General features: G+C 42.5%; 2 protein-coding genes across 4 annotated transcripts in view; one reads left to right on the top strand and one right to left on the bottom strand.

Annotated features, from left to right (window-relative positions):
* Nucleotides 1-5,362, top strand: part of rfx1b (regulatory factor X, 1b (influences HLA class II expression)) — a 28,534-nt gene extending 23,172 nt beyond the window's left edge. For both annotated transcript variants that reach the window (XM_072657562.1, XM_072657561.1), the window contains exon 18: nt 103-5,362. In XM_072657562.1, the coding sequence (XP_072513663.1) occupies nt 103-242 (140 nt within the window). In that variant the 3' untranslated portion in view covers nt 243-5,362. The remainder of the gene's footprint in view (nt 1-102) is intronic.
* Nucleotides 5,363-5,861: 499 nt separating this feature from the next.
* Nucleotides 5,862-21,226, bottom strand: dcaf15 (DDB1 and CUL4 associated factor 15). 2 transcript variants are annotated; one of them, XM_072657563.1, is made up of 14 exons: nt 21,108-21,226; nt 18,894-18,991; nt 17,823-17,961; nt 16,750-16,856; nt 15,640-15,785; nt 15,341-15,499; nt 12,517-12,879; nt 11,615-11,845; nt 11,446-11,537; nt 11,119-11,241; nt 9,454-9,536; nt 8,789-8,893; nt 8,521-8,636; nt 5,862-8,035 (listed from the first exon to the last, which is right to left on the bottom strand). In XM_072657563.1, exons 1-14 carry the CDS (start codon nt 21,207-21,209, stop codon nt 7,980-7,982), a joined length of 1,920 nt encoding a protein of 639 aa, XP_072513664.1. In that variant the 5' UTR covers nt 21,210-21,226; the 3' UTR covers nt 5,862-7,979. The 2 variants fall into 2 exon arrangements, with proteins under 2 accessions (XP_072513664.1, XP_072513665.1); XM_072657564.1 differs by having other exon boundaries at nt 12,517-12,876.
* Between the last annotated feature and the right edge of the window lie 1,445 nt (nt 21,227-22,671).

The raw sequence follows: 22,671 nt of genomic DNA, 5'->3' as shown, positions 1-22,671 counted from the left end.
ATGTGGCTGATCAAATACATTAATTAAGTCAATCCGATATTTTCCAGCAAATTATTGCTTTAAAATGTGTGTGTGTGTGTGTGTGTTTTTTCCACCTTGCAGAAGAGGAGGAAGAGGAGGAGGAGGAAAGCGATGAAGATCTGATGTGCGTTACAGCCGATTCGTCTGCAGTGGGGGAGGAGTCTCTGGAGCCGCCCACCAAACTAGCCAGAACGGACCTGTTCAACAGTGCACACAACTAAAATACACACTCTCTCACACACACACACACACACACACACACACACACACACACACACACATATATACAGCACTAAACACAGCCATTGCATACAAACACATGCCATTTTACATCCCTGATACATTTAGAACCAACACACACACACTCTCTCCTACACACACACACACACACACACACACACACACTTCCCATTGGCTTTCTATCATATATCCCGAGTTTTTCATCTTAGTGCCATGTAGTCCTCTGCCTTACCCTTTACTAAACTACTCTGTTGCCTCTATCCGATAGTGTAATGTATTGATGTTTAATGCCTTAACTTGATTTCAGTGATAATGCCTTAAGTATACATATTATAGCCTGTGTGTGATAGCGTTTACAGTATACATAAAAAAAAAATAAATATATATATATATATATATATATATATATATATATATATATATATATATATAGCGAGAGAGAGCGTGAGTGTGTGTGAGAGAGAGTAAGAGTGTTTGCATGAAAACGAATGAGCGCGAATGAGAGTTGATTATTTTTGATGAAATGCCCTTTTCTCGCTCTCTCACTCCCGCCATCATGCTTCTCACTGCTTTGCATTGCCTTGATTTGCTTCATGAAAGCTGTAGTGCTGCCACTTTTCCACAGTAACCAGTTCTCATGATGAATTTACATAGCGCCAACTGGCCCCTACTGGCCTTCAGGCGTTTTTAGCAGCGTTAGCATTTGTGGAGTGAGTAAGTAAGTAGGTGCTCTGGTAAAGCGAAGCCCTTGAATCCTGAACTGAGTCTGAGGCGCTTTCACACTACACCGTCGTTAGGCTGTGTTTTCGCTTCAGTTGCCGAGTTTGTGATGTTCTAAAAAAACGTTCTGCAGAAGATTGAACTGAGATGGAGATCGTTCAGATCTGCTGTTCGTCTCTGGTGCAGGGGGGTTCAGACGACCCGGCTGAATCAGTTTTGCTCAGCACACTTTAAACGAATCTCTGACTCCAAGATTCAAACCATTTATGGGATTGGTCAGAGGTGAACTGACTCTAAATGCACAGTGCAGTACTGAGGACGTTGTCATTTAGTAGTCAGCATCATGGCCATGTTAGTAGGAACTACAATTTGAGGTCATCACATGTCCAGAAAAAAAAGCGTCCAAGCGTTTCCACACGTTCCTTTTATCTAATCAAACTATTTGGTTGCCCTCAACGTTTGGACAGTAGTTGTAGAAGCGTTAAGGCACTGCCATTGCTATAACAGGCTAATTGAGAAGATTAGGGATTCATAGCTGAGCTGACATTGAGCTGTAGTGGTTGGTGTAGCGTGGTGGCTGACAACAACACTTGGTGGACTAGGGCTTAACCCCCTACCAGGCAAGCCCACCATGCTACAACCGTACAGGTCCTCGAGGAAGACTCCTAATGCTACAGTTGCTTGCCTACACTCCTAAAATTAAAGGTTTTTCAATGGGTTCTTTGAGTGATGCCTTCAAATTTGGACCTTGAACAACATTTCCAGTCCTGGACTTTGTAATCCTTGGCAGGTGTGACACTACATGGCCAATCGATTACATTTACTGTGCTCTTAAGTTCCAGCTAGAACAACATCCAGGACTGGAAATTAGATTTAAGGTCCAGATTTGAAGACCCGGGACATGGAATAACTTTCCATAACCTTTTATTGTTTTAATAGAGATGTGAGAAGAACGTTTGCATTGGCAAGGAACCTTTATATTGAGAGATGGTTCTTCATACATCGTTATTACAAATATGCTTCTTTATGGCATCACTTATTTGCAAATTTGGACCTTCCAGCAGCTAGTGTTGTTCTATAATTGTGCTGAAGCTTTACAATATGCTTCACTATGCAGGAATGTTAGCTTGCTGTTAGCATTGGATGTAGCATTGTAGCATGGGACATTATTGTTTACCACAGGGTGCGTTATCAACCCAGAGTTTCTTATTTTAGCATGATGCTTACTACAGAATGACAGAATGAAAGTTAGCCTGGCTGTTTTTAAATTAATAACAGTATTAAATACTATCTCAAAAGATATCGAATAATATCTGACTCAAAGTGATTCACTTAGCATCCCAGCCACTGGCTAGCTGTTAGCATCAGTTAGTGACTGGATGCTTCATGACTAGACGGTGTTGCTAATAGCCACAATAGCAGCGGTTAGCGGCTAATTAGAATTAGCACCTAAAATGGAAGTTTGTTCCATGTTTACCAAGGAAAGCTGACCTAAAATCTTCTCAGACCGGTTTAATTACACAAACTTGTAACTGAAATATTTAAAGATTGAAATATTTGTGTTAGCATTTACAAACATACCTAGCTATTTATTGTCGCTACAATCCAAAAAAGACTGTCCAACATGTGTCGCCTGAGGTTTATATGTATTCATTAAATAGTGATAAATCTGATAAGACACACAGTCCCAGAACCAAGCCTAGGTTGGAGAGAGAGAGTTTCAAGCCAGTTCACTGAGGTTTCTTTGCTTCTAATTAAAATATCGTTAGCTAATGCTACTATTTTGCCTTAAGATGTTTGATACAGTTTTTGGTGTAAACCTTCTCAAAACCTCTAATGTAGCTTTTAGAAGCATTCAACCCTTCAGGCGTCTGCTTCCATTCCCCACCGCTGCGAACAGTTCTCTAGTACACGTTTTTTGTACACCACCTTTTTTATTAGCGATGCTAGCGCCAGCTGTTTTACAGCTTCGTGGCGATGGAAATCGTGTAGTGTGAAATCGCGGCATATGAGGTGTGAAATTTCACGATTTTGGTAATTTAAGAAATTTCTCTTGGGCTCTGGGGTTTGTGTTGCCATAGCAACCATCCTCTGACAAAACCAGAGGCTAAATTAAATTTTTATATATATATATATATATATATATACACATACACACACTTTTTTGTATGTGTTGAAGTGTAAAGATTAGTCAGTTTTAACTGGCTTTGTTCATATTTGTGTTTGAGGTTTTGTTTTTTGTTGTTTTTTTAAAGCTCTTTTGATGAGACAGCCTGTTGCTTGGCAACACAGCATCACTCCACTCTTTCTAAAGCAAAAAAAAAAAAAAAAAAAAAAAAAGATATATATAAAAAACAAACCCTTATGATTTATCATGTTTGCGCTGCATTCTGCTTTATTTTGCCAGGAGAGAGATTGCTCGATGCTCAGTGTACTGACTGTATTGATTTGTGCCTTTGGAGAATATCCCTCAGCCTGGAGGGACCTTTAAATGGATGAATAAATTAAGGCGGTTGAGGTTGTCACTTTCTATGCTATTTATTTCGCGATGAAAAACAAACAGTGGATCCTAGTGGCTTTAGACCAAAAATAGCTATGCAGTAGAAACCAAACTGTCCCAGCGTTCACACATTCATCCCATTTATGTTTCGTTTACTTTGACCACCCATATCTAGTGTCGTTTCATTTTCGTCCACATGTGCATTCATACCATCATCAGCCATTCTGCCAATGCAGGCCTCAACTGACTGGGTGAACAGAAACCGTTAGCCCTTGAGAGTGACATAAGCAAGGCAGGAAGTCAAGTATCTCCACCCTTCAGTGCATTGTGTACAAACACACACATCAGCCCTGCACATTTCAGAGTATCCACTGCTCCCAACATCTCCATCACCCTGATCCCTACTTGTTAGAGCAGGGATCCACTAAAATGTGCAGGGTAGAGAGTCCTCCGGTACCACGGTTAGGAACCACCTATTTAATGTGCTAGCTAACCAAAATGAAGTGGCACATGCACCCATTGCTGACACAGATGTGCAAATGCACATAGCAGGTCTAGTCCCTGTGAAAGAAGTACTGCCAATAGAATAGGACTCACGACAAACATCATGGCCCTATTGGCACCATGCTGCCTAATGCCAGGCGTGGGCTAGTAGAGGGATGTAAAGCCCCCCAGCATTGAGAAGCTGTGGAAGAACTGTGTTCTCTGGAATGATGGATGGTGCTTCATCAGGTTCTTTAGGGATGAGTTGGGAGGTGATCATCCAACATCCTAATCTAACTAATGCTGTTTTTGCTGAACACAATCTATCAAATCCTCACAGCAATGCTGCTCCAAAACCTAGTAGAAAGTCTTCTCACCTAGACAGTAGAGAGAGGTAATTGTAATTAAACATTTTAATAGCCTTGATTTCAGAAGAAGCAACGAATGAGCAGACCTTAGTCCATATAGCAAATATAATTAAGAAAAGAAAAGTATTAAAAATTGCGCCCCCTTGTGGAGAATCTTCAGCTTGCTAAATGTGAGTGAGTTACAAGCCAGTTCTATGAGGTTCTTTGCATCCAACAATTAATTTCCATTGCCTCACAGCATCCCGTATGAAACCAGCGCAAAGGCTTTAAGTGAAAACGTTTCAAACCTATGAAATAACGTTCTCTGATGTAGCTTTTAGAGGCACTACACTTTTTTTTATGTGACTTTTTTATTTTTATGGTGGAATTCCCCTTTAAAACCAACCTGAAACCTTTCCACCCACACAAACACACCCACAGTACTTATAATAATCATACACACAAAATGTCTCTACTCACTCACACACACACACACAGCCAGCAGAAATCTTTACTATAGTCCTTTACACAGTGTTTCTCTTGCAAACCTGTTTCTAATGGCAGCTGTAATGGTCAGTTAGCAGCTATTTTCTCGTGGCTTAACTTTATGTGGGACCGGACGGTGTTTTTAGTTCTATGGCCAATCAGAGTCGCTCGCACAAACGTATCGGCGTTTCCTAGCAAAAAAAACTAAACAAAACAAAACAAAAAGCAGCGTAGATCGTAATAGTATTGATTATTGATGTACGCACTTAGACTTTCCTGCTGTTCGCCGTTTTAATCAGAAGATAAGAAATGTCAGTGTGGGTTCGTAAAGCTGGTATTTATAAATAACGTCGTGACTGATGATGATGTCCTATAAGGGTTAACCCGACTCGTGTCGCTGCTGTTGACGGTAACTTTGTTAGGAATTTATTGTTTTATGATCTACTGTTTATACCATTGCAGCCTTATTTGGACTGTACCTGTACTTTTAATGTGGGAGAAATCTGTTTTTAGCCATTACTGTATAACAGATTGTGATTAAAAAGGAAACAATGTTGACCTCAAACTTTTCTTGTATTTCTTCTGATACAGAATTGTAATTCTAAAGGCAACACTGGAAAATTCCAATTTCTAGGGCTCCCCCTACAGTCAGGAAGTGTAATTCGTGCTCTGCGACAAGACTATTCACTATTAGCGTCAGATGGAATTTGGCTTTAACCCATCCATGCAGTGAACACACACACATACACATAGCGTGACCATGAGCCTGTGAGCAGAGAGGGTGAAGGGCCTTGCTCAAGGGCCCAACAGTGGCAGCTTGCCTAGCTCAGGAATCAAATCCACTACCCTGTCATCAACAGCCTGGAGCTCCAACCACTGAGCCAGCACTGCCCCAAGGAAATGGAAAGAAGCCTAACCCGAACTTGAACCCTGGACCCAAGAAGCTGAGAAGATGAATCTAAAGCTAAAGAAGCATGTGGGCTGAGGTGGTAGAGTAATATTACAGGATTAAACCCCCACCCCCCAAAAAAACAACAAAAACAACAGTAAATCATACAGAAAAGCACATTTTCAGTATTTATTCTTAAAAAAAAAAAAACACAGAGGACAATATCAAGTCTTGACAATATCGAGTGTTAATGTTCTTCTCTTGTGTAGGCGTGCCATTACCAGGAGGTATTTCACAAAGCAGGATTTCAGCAGAACACGGTGAGACCAAGACACTCCAGCTCTTCTCCTATTGGACAGGATAGTGTGGGCGTAAGTTATCTGGCTGAACTGAAATCCAACTTTGTGAAAAGGGGAAATGCTTCTCACTCTCATAAATGAAGGCGCTACAAGGCTGTGAAGAGTGATGCCATAGAAGAATTACTTTTGATTCCATTAAAATAAAAAACATGTCTGTTAAAGAGCGAGTGTGAGGAACAGTCACTTAATGTTCTTCTTTACTACAAAATACTGTTCCTGTGGAACCATAAGTGGTTCTTCTATGGCATTGCTTAAAGAACCCTTCGTAGCACCTTCACTTCCAATAGTGTATGAACCCTGACAGTCTTTGTACACTTTCAAAACACCATAGTTGCCACGTACCATCCAAAGTCCTGGTCTTCCACACGAGTTTACACAGACCAGAACTGATCATCTCTAAAAACGCTCCTGAACATCTGTAAATATGTTCCTGTCCTACAGAAGAACGTTAACGTGGACGTCAACGTATCCAGCTAAATATGGGAACTTGAGGGTGAGGTCAACCATGATTGACCTTCCGAAACCTTCCTAAAACCTCTCTTACTGTTAAGTTCATGACGAGAGTTGCTGTTGAAATACAACTCAGCGATCTGGCCAAGGGTTTAGACCAGAGGTGGGCAATAAAGGCCCGAGTCCAGCACAGTCTGTTGATTTAACTGCTCCAACAGACCTATAGAGGTGGTCTGTTAGAGAAATCCAGGTCCAGAAAGTAAAAATCTGCCCCACGACCACCCCCCTTCAGACTGCCTGGGCAGCTCTGCAGCTCCAGGACCACAACCGCCCACCCCTGGTTTAGACAATACTCCGAATACTTACGTTAACCATAAAGAGAGTGTGAGCTCAGTCAACAAAATGCCTACATTGCTAACAAGGAGCAAAAGCAGTAATCTCAGGTAGCACTGGCATCGTGTCAATTGGGGGCTCTTGGGTTTTATTGCTTAGACGTCTGCACTGAATATTCCTTAGTAAATGTAAAATATTAGAACTAAAGCTTGCAACTGCAAAAAAACAACAGCTTTACAGGAGAAGGACAAAAACCTTCTTCACGTTCAATAAAAGTCAATGAAAAAGATTGAATCTAGGTCATTTTGGAGCATTTCTATTGGTCCATTCATCGCAAAATTCTAACAATGTAAAAAACAAACAAACAAAGATTCAAATTATACCAAAAAGCGAAAAAACAGCAAGAAGAAGATATTGTGCATCTTGAGGCCAATTTCAGCTCTGGCCTTGAGTCAGTTTTAGATCTCAGCCCTCTCTAATCTGTCCGTTTATAGGCTCTTAGTTTGTGGACTGTGGATTTTTTCTACTGCATGTCCACCACCACCAAAGCTAAAGCCAACCAACGCACAAGGATCCAAGTCAGCTCTACAGTGAGTGAGATCTGCAGCTGGAGGGATGGTTACCACGGTAACAGGACTGCCATACATGTCCCTAAATTCATTCTGACGGTAAACGGTTCCATTAAGTTAGCCGAATGACAAACCTGTATGTACTAAAACATGCACACGAATAGGTCGCACTAACGAATAATACGAAATAATAAACAAAGAATGTATATAAAAACATCTGGAGACACTTTGTTCGTTCCAGCTGTGATAACAGACGAGCAACAGGCTGAATATTCTAGTGCAGCTTCCACAGAGTAGCAGCAACAGGTATGGCTCATTGGACTTACAGCAGAGGTGGTCAATCTAGCCCAATCAGGACACCTCAAACGGTTTTGCTCCGCCCCACCTTCTACATCAAACAAGGTCTTGCATTACCTGGTCTTGTATACACACACACACACACACACACACACACACACACACACACACACACACACACTATAAGGGGTTCTGAAGAACAGGACTTCTTAGAGGATTCGCAGGACCCCCTCCACGAAACTGCTCAGCCTGCTTGATTGGACGTCATTGTAGGGTTTTTCTCCATTAGAGGACAATCCATGTGCCTCTGTCGCTGTCAGCAAGCACCTGAAGTGAGGTACCTACAACAGGAGAAACCATGTTAAGCTACACCTTTATAGACAGAGTGGCCATTTGATTAGAAACACCTACCATATAGGTCCTCTTTGTAGGTTTACAGTTACAAACTCATGTAACTCATCTGCACAGTTACCCCCCAATCAAAACAAAGGGACCAACATAAGATCCTTATATCAGATATTGCTTGGTTGGTGGTCTATCTGAAGCACAGCAGTGACAATGTGGTAGTGTGTGTGTGTGTGGTGCAGTTCTGAACGCATAAGGTGTTGGTGGGATTTTTTTTTTCCCCACACACGTCAGTGTCAACCACCCAAAATATCGATAACAGAAGGTCTGTGGTCACAAACTGGCTGTTTGTTTATAGGCCTTTATCAACTGCATCAACAGATGAGTTTATTAAGTGTATACCATTAAAGTGGAGCTACAAGAGATGTTTCTAATAAAGTGGCCAGCAACTGTAAGATATGCCCCCATGTGTGTTAATTACCTTTGTGCAGGGCTTCATTGGTCATACGATTGATGTAGCGAGAGCTGCTCTCAGGGACGAGCCATCGCATAACTGTATTTACACACGACTTTCTGTAGGAACTCCATACACTCCCACTTAGAAAGAAAGCGAGAGAGAGAGAGACACACTAATAATAATAATAATAACAATAATTATTATAATTACTACTACTACTACTACTACTAATAGTAATAATAATATGGTTACTGATGCAGTAATACTAATAGTATTCCTCAGACTACCTTACCTTGTTTGTCCCTTGACCTCAGTGAGGTCGCCAACACCCACAGTGCAACAGGCCCCCGTGTTCAGATCCCAGCTGACCTGCAGACTGGAGTGATATGACTTCGGCCTGCCGAAACACACCACACACACATTAAACCACTTTCTGTTAGGCACCTCATTAACATCCTTCATGTGCACACTCCAACAAAATGATATCTAAGCAAGAGGAATCCTCTTAAATGTCTAAATAACTAATATTTCAAATTTCAAGATTATTGTATTAATAATACAAATAATATGAACTTATATAAACATATCTTGTTTAATGTTTATTAACTAAAAGGATCTACATATTCAATCTACATATACACACTATATTAGTGTGTGTGTGTGTGTGTGTGTGTACGTATATATATTATATAGCTTTCTACTAGATAACACAGTTTTTCCACTGCTTCACAGCTCAACACTGGGGGGCTTTATACCCCTCTAGCCCACACATGGCATTAGGCAGCATGGTGCTAATAGGTTCATGTTGATCTGCTCCAGAGAGTCCTATTCTATTGGCAGTACTTCACTACTGGGGCTAGACAAGCTGTCAGCAATGGGTGCACCCTAAAGTAGCTGAACGCATTCATTAGAATGGGTGTCCACAAACATTTGGACATATAGTGCATGTATATGTACCTGCTGTGCTCTTCCTCACAGTTGGAGAAGGCTAGCAGTAGAAGTCCAATGTTTATCACTACTATATTCGTCTCTGGGCAGACCTGTCGTCATAGAAACAAACCTAATCAACACATCATGTAAACCGTTGCCATGACAATACAGTAAATACACTTCAAAAAATATGCAAATAGGCTGAGATGTCAGTCAGATCAGTGTGGCTCTGAGGCAGTCAAAATGGACAACTGGAATGTAATATTTATTTAATAAAATACTGTTATTTAAAAAAACAAAACAAAAACCAAACAACAAACACCCTAAGATAGAAAAGGCACCTGGTGGTCGATACAAAGCTAATCTAATCCACAGTAATGATGTAATAAACTGATGGTTTGATCAAATTAAATTCAATTAATTATATGGGCAAGAGTATTGGGACACACACATTACACCTACATGAGCTTTTCTGACTTCCCATGCTAAACGCATAGGCATTAATATAGAGTTGGTCCCCCTTCGCAGCCATCGTAGCTTCCACTCTTCTGGGAAGGATTTCTACAAGATGTTGAGAGTGTGTCTGTGGGATGTTATGCCCATTTATCCAGGTGAGCATTTGTGAGGTCACACAGACTAATGTTGGCTCACAATCTCTAGTCTAGTTCATCCCAAATGTGTTTGACTGGGTTGAGGTCAGGGCTCTGTGCAGGCCCATCAAGCTCTTCCATACCAGACTTGGAGCCCAACCATGACTTTACGGACCTTGCTTTGTGCACTGAGGTATAATCAGTCATGCTGGAGCAAGACAGTTGGAAGCATAGACGTGTCCAGAATGTCTTGGAATGATGACGCATCCACCTTTACTGGAACTAAAGCCCCTATAGCATTATCCCTCCTCTACCAAACTTAACAGTCAGGCAGCTAACACTGTCCTAGTATTCGCCAAACACAGACTTGTCCATCAGACTGCTAGATAGGGAACCGTGATTCATCATTCCACAGAACACGTTTCCCCTACTCCATTTGACTCCATTGGCATTGTGCATGGTGATATAAGGCATGCATGCAGCTGCGCTGCCATAGAAACCCATACCATAAAGCTTCTGGCAAAGAGTTTGTTTGCAGAAGTTAACGCCACAGCAGGTCTGGAGCTCTGCAGTTATTGAGTCAGCAGAGCGTTGGTGACTTTTCTGCACTATGCTCTGAGCTCAGCACTCGGCCCTGACCCCACTTTGTAACTTTACATGGTCTTTACGAGTTGCTGTGGCTCCTAAACGCTTTCACTGTTAATAATAATACAACTCACAGCTGATGGAGGAAGATCTAGGAGGGAGGAAATTTCACCAGCTGACTTGTTGTTGTTGGTGCAGCGGTCTCTCCTATTACATACAGAACCACGCTGGAGTTCAGTGAGCTCTGTAGAACCTCCCATTCTCTCACTAATGTGTGTAAGAAAGGCAAACTGCATGACTAGGGGCTTGATTTTAAACACCTGTGGGAATGGGACTGAATGGAACACCTGAATTCAGTGATTAAGGGGTGTGTCCCAATACTTTTGTCCATAGAGCGTTCATACAGACAATATAAAGCAACAGCAACAGTTTTGGTTAATCATGTACGTGCAAAAAAAGGATATGTGACAATTATATCATCAAACTGTCCAGGCTTCTCACACTCACACACACCTACCTCTAGGATGACCACATCATAGTCGCTGAAGGAGCAGAACTGGGAGGCCCACTCTGCATCATTCCTGATCACTTCATTAATCAGATACTCAAAGTCCAGAGTTAACTGCTCCACACAAACACACTGTAGGAGAGTGATAGAGAGGTGATGCAGTTTCACCATGCAGCTGCCTTCAGAAACAGCACTAAACCTCTCACAAGAAACAGCAGCAGAAACAACAGCCAGATCAGTTCCTTAATAAAATACCAGACAGATCAGTTACAGCAGTACCAATTACAGCAAATCAATACAACCCTAACAAGAACACACACACACACACACACCTACCTGTCCACTGTACGGTCCAGTCACCAGCTGTAGATTTCGACCTTTCAGGTCCGAGACAGTGAAAGGCAGCTGGACCTTATCCTCCTCCTCTCCTTGATTACAAAAAGACATACATTTATTCTACTGGGATTATCATATAACAGTGTGTGTGTGTCTCTCTCTCTCTCACCGCTCTCCGGTTCTGATGACCCAGGCTGCTGCAGTTTGTATCTGAGACGTGTGTAGTTCACATATCCTGGCTCTGGTGATGACGAAGCACGAGGTGACGAGGAAGAAGAGGAAGTGGACGCGGGGGACATGACTGAATTACAGACAACACTGTCCTCCTGCTCCGCGGGCAGCAGCATGCTTTGGCTCCCAGTTGCTCTGGATGGCCCTGGAAGGCTCGCCTTCTCATCGGCTGTTTCGTAAGGATAGGCAATGTGGCAATAAATTAACATCATAAATACATTAAGAAATTTTCATGACATCCATCATCTATATTTCTATATAAAAAGAAATTAGTCACCCTGCATGTTTAAGGCGGTAGTAACTTTTGGCTCCTGCAGATGGCGATGGACATGGACTGGAACGCAAGAGGCCTTTACTCACTTTTTCTGTAGGCTGGGATTTCTGCCACAGCTGGTAGACCCGTATGACCGTACGCTTCCACACACCTGCAGATTCAGCTACTTCCCTCACACTGTGGTCTTTGGCCACGCCCGAATACGGTCACTCCTTTCAGCCAATCATTAACATCTGCTTTGCGACCCATTTTCCACACATCCAATGAGACACACACTGCACTATACCACCTCTTCTCAGTCTACGAGTCCCGTCACACACCCCGCAGGTTTTTTGTAGCCCCAACACTCTCATGCAGCGCCATCTGCAGGAGCCTGAAGTTGCTACCACCTAAAACACATGGGTGCTAATTTTCAATAAACACCACCAGAATAGTGATGCACAAGCAACAAAATCATTATAAAGGTCCTTTAAGATTGTTTCTTATTTACCTATGTACTGTAATGTAAATAATGACAGCATGTCACCCTGCCCGCTCCTACCAATTCATCCTTTTTTCCCCCTCACCTTTCTCATTCGTCCTTCGCTCTGCTTCTCCAGAGGGCTTCAGCCTATCTTTAGCCTCAGCCTTCTCCCTCCCCTCATTCTCTCTCCTCCACCGCTCGCTCTCCCCCTCCAAACCCGCCGCCTGAGCCCGGCGGAAAATGTCAGCCGCAAACTCCCTCGCTCGCACAGCTGCCTGAGAGCGGCTGGGTGAGAGCGGAGTGGGTTGGGGATTGGCCTGTCTGCGGTCAGGTGACCCATGAGAGGAGGAAGAGGATAAAGCTGATGATGAAGGGCTGGGTGGATGAAGAGAAGAGGGCGACTGCGTGTCTCTTTTTCTGTACAAGATCTGATTGTTCGGACCATCCACCTCCTGCTGCTTTCCTTCTGAGAGAGAGAAAAAGACAGGGTGTAAAGCCCAGTCCTAGACAACCCTAAACGTTCTTAAGCATCCAACAATCTTAAGATGACCATGACACCAAACACCAGGTAAAATGTGTTCCCTAGTAATGAGGCTTTGGGAGAAGTTGAAATGATAAAGTACCCGTGGTGTCTTTTGGAACAGTAAAGCTCTTTTGAACATCTAGGATAACAAGTAATAAGCTAAAGTGATGGAGCCTTACTGGACTCTTCTCATAGAACGAGTTGGAGCGATGGAGCCTTACTGAACTCTTCTCATGAAACGAGTTGGAGCGATGGAGCCTTACTGAACTCTTCTCATGAAACGAGTTGGAGCGATGGAGCCTTACTGAACTCTTCTCATGAAACGAGTTGGAGCGATGGAGCCTTACTGGACTCTTCTCATGAAACGAGTTGGAGCGATGGAGCCTTACTGGACTCTTCTCATGAAACGAGTTGGAGCGATGGAGCCTTACTGGACTCTTCTCATGGAACGAGTTGGAGCGATGGAGCCTTACTGGACTCTTCTCATGGAACGAGTTGGAGCGATGGAGCCTTACTGGACTCTTCTCATGGAACGAGTTGGAGCGATGGAGCCTTACTGGACTCTTCTCATGGAACGAGTTGGAGCGATGGAGCCTTACTGGACTCTTCTCATGGAACGAGTTGGAGCGATGGAGCCTTACTGAACTCTTCTCATGAAACGAGTTGGAGCGATGGAGCCTTACTGGACTCTTCTCATGGAACGAGTTGGAGCGATGGAGCCTTACTGAACTCTTCTCATGAAACGAGTTGGAGCGATGGAGCCTTACTGGACTCTTCTCATGAAACGAGTTGGAGCGATGGAGCCTTACTGGACTCTTCTCATGAAACGAGTTGGAGCGATGGAGCCTTACTGGACTCTTCTCATAGAACGAGTTGGAGCGATGGAGCCTTACTGGACTCTTCTCATAGAACGAGTTGGAGCGATGGAGCCTTACTGGACTCTTCTCATGGAACGAGTTGGAGCGATGGAGCCTTACTGGACTCTTCTCATGGAACGAGTTGGAGCGATGGAGCCTTACTGGACTCTTCTCATGGAACGAGTTGGAGCGATGGAGCCTTACTGGACTCTTCTCATGGAACGAGTTGGAGCGATGGAGCCTTACTGGACTCTTCTCATGGAACGAGTTGGAGCGATGGAGCCTTACTGGACTCTTCTCATGGAACGAGTTGGAGCGATGGAGCCTTACTGGACTCTTCTCATGGAACGAGTTGGAGCGATGGAGCCTTACTGGACTCTTCTCATGGAACGAGTTGGAGCGATGGAGCCTTACTGAACTCTTCTCATGAAACGAGTTGGAGCGATGGAGCCTTACTGGACTCTTCTCATGAAACGAGTTGGAGCGATGGAGCCTTACTGGACTCTTCTCATGGAACGAGTTGGAGCGATGGAGCCTTACTGAACTCTTCTCATGGAACGAGTTGGAGCGATGGAGCCTTACTGGACTCTTCTCATGAAACGAGTTGGAGCGATGGGGCCTTACTGGACTCTTCTCATGAAACGAGTTGGAGCGATGGGGCCTTACTGGACTCTTCTCATGGAACGAGTTGGAGCGATGGGGCCTTACTGGACTCTTCTCATGGAACGAGTTGGAGTGATGGAGCCTTACTGGACTCTTCTCATGGAACGAGTTGGAGTGATGGAGCCTTACTGAACTCTTCTCATGGAACGAGTTGGAGTGATGGAGCCTTACTGAACTCTTCTCATGGACAGGTTGGAGTGATGGAGCCTTACTGGACTCTTCTCATGGACAGGTTGGAGTGATGGAGCCTTACTGGACTCTTCTCATGGACAGGTTGGAGTGATGGAGCCTTACTGAACTCTTCTCATGGACAGGTTGGAGTGATGGAGCCTTACTGAACTCTTCTCATGGAACGAGTTGGAGTGATGGAGCCTTACTGAACTCTTCTCATGGACAGGTTGAAACGATGAAGCCTTACTGAACTCATCTCTTAAAACGAGTTGGAGTGATGGAGCCTTACTGGACTCTTCTTGCAGAACAAGTTGGCGTTGTGGAGCCTTACTCAACTTTTGTGGAATGAGCTGGATTGATGAGTTACTCTTTTTTTTGTGATGAATTGGTGTTATAGAGCTCCTCTTTTGAAATGAGATGGAGTGATGCTTATGGCGCTAAAGCTCTAAGCGCCATCTCTTCAGGAATGGGTTGAAAAGTTGGAGCTCCACTGAACTCTTCTGGGTTGAGCTGGAGTGACAACGTGCCCTTAAACACTTTCAGCCAACATTATTTGTGGTAGAATAGAATCAAATTCCAGCAGAAAGGTACCATCATATCACACAGCCTACTGCCAAGCTTTTATATAAACCAGACATGCACACAGAGAGAGAGAGAAAGAGAGAGAGAGAGAGATAAATAGAGAGGACTAAACAACAACAGTTTCTACTAACCTAAGCAGAGGGATATGGCGCAGGCCACCAGCGAGTAGCTGGTGTTAAGGAGGATGACCTGATCCTTCTTCAGCTGTAGTGCAGGCTGAAAGGTGGGGAAAGGGTATACCACCTGATAACGAGCATTCAGAACATAACCATGCTCCAAACACTCTCCTCCTACAAAGGAAGGCAGAGAGGTTACAGGGTTAGCTGGTGGTAGATGTGCATGTCTGCATATAGATGGAAGGTGTGTACCTGTGTGTGTTTGTGTGTGTGTGTGTGTAGTGGTTGGATTGTTTGTATGTGTAGGTGTATACCTGTGCGTATAGTAGATGCAGTAGGTACTGGGCAGCACTGCTGACAGGGCTGGGCAGGGGGCATGGAGGCGATGGTGATGTAAATGTCTCTGTTATTCTCATCACTTATCATCATGTTCATCAGGGCTGAACTGCTGCTGCGCGTACTGACAAACATTAAAAACAACGATTCATCAGCAGAGGAAACAAGAGGTTGCAATATTCTAATTTAAACACACTAGTCACAAGCTTATGAAAATACAGGTAGATCTTTACTATTGGACAAAAACATGGGCCTAGCTCTGAGCTTCGAACAGATACAGCATGTTTATGATCCTACATTTCTAATGTATACTTTGTCAATGATTATGAAATATATACAGTACTCTTCAGAGGTTTTAAGCCCCTAATCACATTATTCTAAAGTAATGTCTCTCAGCAGTGAGAGTGTTTTACTGTAGAAGCTCCAGATCTGATCAGAACAGATGCAGCTGAACATAAATCCAGTAAAAAGGAAGAAGAAAGTAGTGAGATCTTGTCGGTGAGCTGGTCTGAAGAACAGAACTCGGTTCCACCAGGTTTCTCCTGGACGCCCCCCAGTCCAGCCAGCACAGCGTGGAGGATGTGTTCAACTCCATCAGCAGCTGCAGCAGCAGCAGCTCACCTGATTTACCATCATTAAGCCCTGATTTACCCAAACCAGGTGTTGGAGGAGAACTCTACTTTGGAGATGTTCTAATGATGAACACAGTGATGGAGAAACACCACCACTTTCTGTAGGAATGTTATTAGTAATTATTCTAATATTGAAAGTGTTTACTGAGCTAATAAACACTTTCAAATGGAACTAAAACTTTTGCACACTACTGATGACAATATTACGGTATAAACTATGGTACAAGATAAAACAACAACTTGTTGGATGGCTGGCCACCTTTACACAGCACTATCACTTAGCAGTATCGGTTAAAGGTACAATAATTAGGTAACTTTGCAACCTGATTCCCCAGATATGGCAATAATATGTTATGGGCCTCAATGTCAAATGACTGTGTGCACGCATCATAGGACAACTGGTCTAGGTAGTGCCCTCAGTGTTCAATGTGGTGAAGTAAAGTGAAGAGTTCTCACTTGAAGCCAAAGATGACGATCTTGGAGTGGTCGTTGTGCCACTCACACACAGTCAGGTACAGCTCACTGTAGATGTCCTCACCTGCAAACAAACGCACATGGTGCACCTGAGAGCGTGAGAAAGAGGGAGAGAAAGAGAGAAATTAAGTATTTTCACTACTGATTTTGAAAACAAACAGTATTGAAAAATTAAAATATTAAATTGTGTTACTAGTTTCCAGTACATGATTTCAGCCTGATCTGAACCCAGCCCAAATTGTGCTGTTTGTTATACGCCGAAATTCCAGTGCTAAATTTCGCTCTGCACTTTCCAGAATGTAAGAAACGAGGACTATAGGATACATTTTAAACAGCAGACTGTTTTAACCATAATACCCAGCATTATTGCCTCTTTTTTCAGACTAAAACTGCAAGCAAGCACGGTGAGATGATGACTGCGACACCCTATCTGTGAGTGGACATGTTTCAGGCATCCTTCTCTGAACATATAAAAGCACAGACTACGTTTCCACGCTAATTTACACAAGATTTGGGGTGTGTGCCACACTCGGATACAGGTGACCTGACTTTAAGTGGGAGATGTGCTCCAGTTTTAGATTGGCTATAATGTGTATATATCTGTGAGGCATGATGTGCTTTGATTTTCAAATCCCAACAGGCTTTACAAGGACAGTACATCTTTCCAATTTAAGATTTAAGGTATTGTATGACCTGAAGGACATTAGAGCAACATTAAAGCAACATTATCAGGCAATTTTACTGTATAATAGCAGCTTCAGAATCATGCTGATGCTCCACTGACTGGAACTGGCATCTGTCATTCCCCCCTAATCCAGTAGTATTACTCCACACATGCTTCTCTACCTTCAGATGCTGCTTCTGTTTCTCTCAGCTTGTCAACAAATGCATGTGTACAGCTCTCTGTCCATGCGGTGGCGCTCAAAGCATGATTTGTATTTACAGCAGTGGAGTAAAAATGAAGTACACTCCCTAACTGTAAGGGGAGCCCAGGAGCAAAAAACCACTAATTCTTACATAACGAAGTGGTTTAAGTACCAAGTGACTGTTGGTACCTGTTTGAGGCGGCTGTGCAGGTTGAACTCCCACCAGTAGAGGTGGTATGTGTAGAAGGAGAAGTCATCGTCCTCGCCACAGTCGCTGGTATAGGACAGAACGTAGCGCCCGCACTTCGTAAAGCCCAGGAAGATGTGACTGAAACAAAAAGACAAGCTGATAACATCACTGAACGCCTCACATGCCCTGTAGTTATTTCACCAAGCCGAGTCTGGACTGCTATCTAGATATTATTAGTGCTGTGGTAATAACCATCTGCAGCTCTTCCTGTGAGTCATGCACTGTTTCTATCCATCCTGCCTGAAAGAACAGCTGTACAGAGCGCTGCTTTCGCTGGAGTAACTGTCTCTACTGTCCAGGGAAGAATGCTTTCTGCTAGATTCTGGAAGAGCATTAATAACAAGACTGCCAAAAATTCAATGGATCATCATCCATCATTCCAGAGAACACAGTTCCTCCACTGCTCCACAGCTCAATGCTGGGGGTTATATTCCCCTCTAGCCCACGCCTGGCATTAGGCAGCATGGTGCCAATAGATTCATGTTGATCTGCTCCAGAGAGTCCTATTCTATTGGAAGTACTTCTTCTCTACAGGGACAAGACAAGCTATCTGTGCAAACTTAAAGTAGCTGAATGCACTCATTAAAAGGTGTGTCCACACATTTTAGTCCATTTTTATAAATAACAGTGTCAGAGACCATAAACAAGTCTAATAGATATACTGAACATCTCCACATAGTTTGAAGAGCGTGTGCCATGATGATCCAGGAAAGCAGAGTACACCATGCTAACTGGTGAGGTACGTTCCCCTGCTACCTGATCCACTGTTAGCTCCATTAGCCTCACGTGTACTCATGTAACCTAAAGAAGCAAATCTCAGACACCAAAGAGGTCTTTACTGAGGGACTACCCCGACCTGGGACAAGAGGGATTTTCTTTTTGCCAAACTATTGCATCAAGCCCTTCTGAGTGAAAGGTGTAAGGTGGAGGAGACAGACAGTGGGTTAGCAGGTTGGATACACAGCAGCAGCAGCAGCAGCAGCAGCAGCAGCACACACTATCATACTCACCCTGCTCTGAGAAACTCCTCACTGACGATAGTCTTCAGTGGCACACAGACGCGAGGTGGAAGTTTCCGGAAAACTCGCTGAGACAGGTGGCCAGAGAGCTGAAGGGACACAAACAGTGAGGATTTCACTCAATCCAAACTTGCATAGCTGTATTAACGGCCATAGATTTTCCTACACTTCTAAATAACAGAGCTACAAATATATTACTATATTATTATTTATAGTTTATACTATGGATGCACCGATCCATCTTTTTCTGTTCCCATACAGATACCAATACCGATACATGCACTTTGCACTTATCATTGTTGAATTTATAAACCATATACCTCACCATCTGGGAGACTTAAGGCATCAGGACTGACCTAATCATGACTTAATTAACTAAAACCAAACTATAACAATGAACACAGATATAAATGAACCCAATTTCTGTTTATTTCTCACTAAATTAATAACTGCGCTGGACCTCGGCACAGTGCTGTCTGGGCTCAGGACTTTTATTCTGAAATTGGAAGTCCGTGAGACTAAAGAGGAGCTAGCAGGGCTGATAGTTAAGGACAGTTTGAGGTCACCATGCTGGTTAGATGGGGGGGGGGGTCTTGCTGTTTGCTGTGATCTGTGTATGATGTCTGTAGGATTCTCTAATCCTGGGTAATGAAGTTACTGGCGGTGCAAGAATCAGGCTCATGAATGGATCAGTCCTAATCCATTAATTAATTACCCAATACAGTTATTTTGTTATTATCATGATCAATATCTGATACTAGTATCAGATTGACAAATCCCTAGTTTACACCCACTGTTACTTTACCAAAAATAATCAGGAATACCTCCTCAATCTTTTACAACCTGTACTAACAGATTCTATGAGCTTACTTTCCAAACAAACCCAAAAATGCATAGTACTGTGTCCCCGTTAGGACTATAGTCTGATTAAGGCTGGTCTTGGACTAAATAGCACAGAACACTCTTGGCTAAATCTTGATCTCATCAAGTAAAAACTGATTTAACCACTGAACCCTTGATTTATTACTCCATTATTAATCCTCATGCAGAAACTACTGTGAATGATTTGGTAATTTGGTAACTTTAGTATATCTTGTGGGGTCCCACAGGGTTCTATTTCAGGCCCTACGAAACTACCAGTTAGAGTAGTAGAGGCCCTGCTTATACCTTTTACTCAAATACTATTTGAAGTCAACAAAAAATTACAGCCAAAACAGGAGTTCAGTGAATTAAAGCATCACTAAGACAAGCCTGTTATTATTCAGTTAATAACCCTCATGCAGAAACTAATCATACGCCTTAGCATTTCTGGTGGCGTCCCACAGGGCTCTATTTTAGGGTCTACAAAACTCAATACTTCACTATGGCAATAATGTTAGTTATAGAGAACTGATGGGCTGAATGGGCTTCTAAACATAGACGGTTTACGGGTCAAAACGGTGTTAACAGTAGGTGCCATGCCTGTATACACTGTATATACATACATACATACATTATATATATATATATATATATATATATATATATACACATATACACACACACACAACAACAAAAAAATAATAATAAAAATAATAAAAGAAAATGGAAAGAGCTTCTTTGCTCACTTTAGGAGTTTTAGTAAACAACGGTCTCAGTTTGCAAAATCTGATATTATCCAGCAATTAATCCTTATGCAAAAACCACTGTAGATGTTTGCCTCAGCCCACCCTGTGGAGACCCTCAGGGTTCTACTTTAGGGCATGTGAAACTGTCCATTACACCAATACTGCAGCTTTAAACGTGAGGAGCTGATGTGCACTGGCTTGACAGTGTTGCTAGCAGATGCCATGCCTCTATATGCCATGTTTAATGATTGCAAACAGGGTGAAAACACCAAGCCTGTCCTGCAGCAGGTCTCAGGGTGGTGTTGTCCAGCAGGGTCAGCAGCAGCAGCAGCAGCAGCAGCAGCAGCACAGCACAGGTCACGGATGCTAGCTTAGCTCTCACACTGCCCATATTAACAGCCACACAGAGGCCTGAACACGTAAAGCTGGTAATGTAAGGGTTCCTGCGCTGTGTAAAGTTTACAGTGTAAAGTGTAAAGTTTACAGAGCTGAGCTGAGCGCTATCCCCGGCTAGCTCTCGTTAGCCGCTATCATCCCCGCCGCGCTGCTTAGCTACTCTCCACACAAACACAGAGGACTGTCGGTGCGGCCGCTCTACCTTCCCCCGGGCGAGGACTTTGACGACGTGCTCTTTCTGCCTCCGCTGCTGTTTGTGTTTCTGTTTCTGCTCCTCTTTCTCCGATTTCGAGCTGGGCGCCATTTTTGCTTCGTGCCCAAAAAAAATCCCACGGCCCCGCCCCGCAGCTCCACCCACCCACCTACCTCAGCGGACGATTGGCCGCTGGCGGGCCGATGCAGGGTGCCGATTGGTTTAAACACCCGTCAATCACAGGAATGAGGGTCTGAGCAACCCTGATTGGACGCCGCCGCCGCCACGCTCTGAATATTCAGCGTCCAGCCGGGCTGGCTAATTATAATATCAAGAGCGCGCTGCGTAGCTTCATAACTTAACTCCTTTTAATTATTGTTTCTTGTTTATTTATTTATTTGACAAATTAGGGATGTTTTGTGTTATGTTTTAAGTTGTGCACAAATATAAAAAAATGTAAATAAGCATGGGTAATGGTTTAATATGTTTGTGTTTATTTTATTATAATTTACTGTTTAAGAGCTTTGAGGGCGGATGAACTGGGAAATTAGTGCATTAAGAAAAAAAAACATCAGTGATACCACTATTAACCTTGGTGGAGAACAGTAACATCCCTAACTTTATTATTTTTTAGACAAATTTAGATAAAATTGTACAGTACACAGTACAATTTTACATGTTTACACAGTAAACAAATCATAATAAATATATATATATAAGTATTCTTGCTTTCTTGGTGTTTTTTTTTTAAATAGTGCCACATTTCTTGTTATTCCTTCTTATTCCCATATTCCATCTCGTGAAAGAAATGTGAAATTATATTTATCGATAATATTTACATACTGGTTGAAAGAAATACGTTAATATCGAATTTGTCTATAGAAAAATAAATACTAACATTTGAAACAGCTGCATATAATAATGCAGTGTCCAAAACACTGCTGAAACCACATAGATACTTGTTTTCTTTTCAAACCCGCAGAAAGGGATAGAAATATATATATTATATATATATTATATTATATTATATATATAATATATCCATTGTAAACCTTTCTAAAAGTCTTTACATGATATATACTCAACAAAGTATATATTGTGTAAAAAAGTATTAACATTTAGTTTATTAGTCATACAATACTACCACAAGTTGTTCATAATTTAAATCCAATGTTCCCATATACGAAAACGGCCAACATGGGCCATGGTTTTTAATTCTTTCATTACATATTACTAATATATTTATATTTATATATTTATATTTGCTAAACTATTAAGAAGCTGTTCCATTTGTTGTTGGTTGTGCAATTCAGGATATGCCAATAAAATCCAAAAAGCCATCACCATTCAACTGTTGTATTACTAATATAATAATAACATAATAATAATAATAATTAATATGATCTATAACATCTCAGCAAGAATTCTACACATCCATCAAGGGTGTATGTTGCCATAGCAACGCTTCATCTCTTCCTGTTAGTGGGGAACTGATTAGTGTGTTAGTATTTAGTGCAGCTACCTGCCAAACCCGCGCTTTTCAGACCAGTAGACAGTACATGTAGTGTTAGTG

This window comes from Salminus brasiliensis, chromosome 15 (assembly GCF_030463535.1).
Source record: "Salminus brasiliensis chromosome 15, fSalBra1.hap2, whole genome shotgun sequence".
NCBI lineage: Eukaryota > Metazoa > Chordata > Actinopteri > Characiformes > Bryconidae > Salminus > Salminus brasiliensis.
This window is presented reverse-complemented; position numbering and strand designations above follow the sequence as displayed.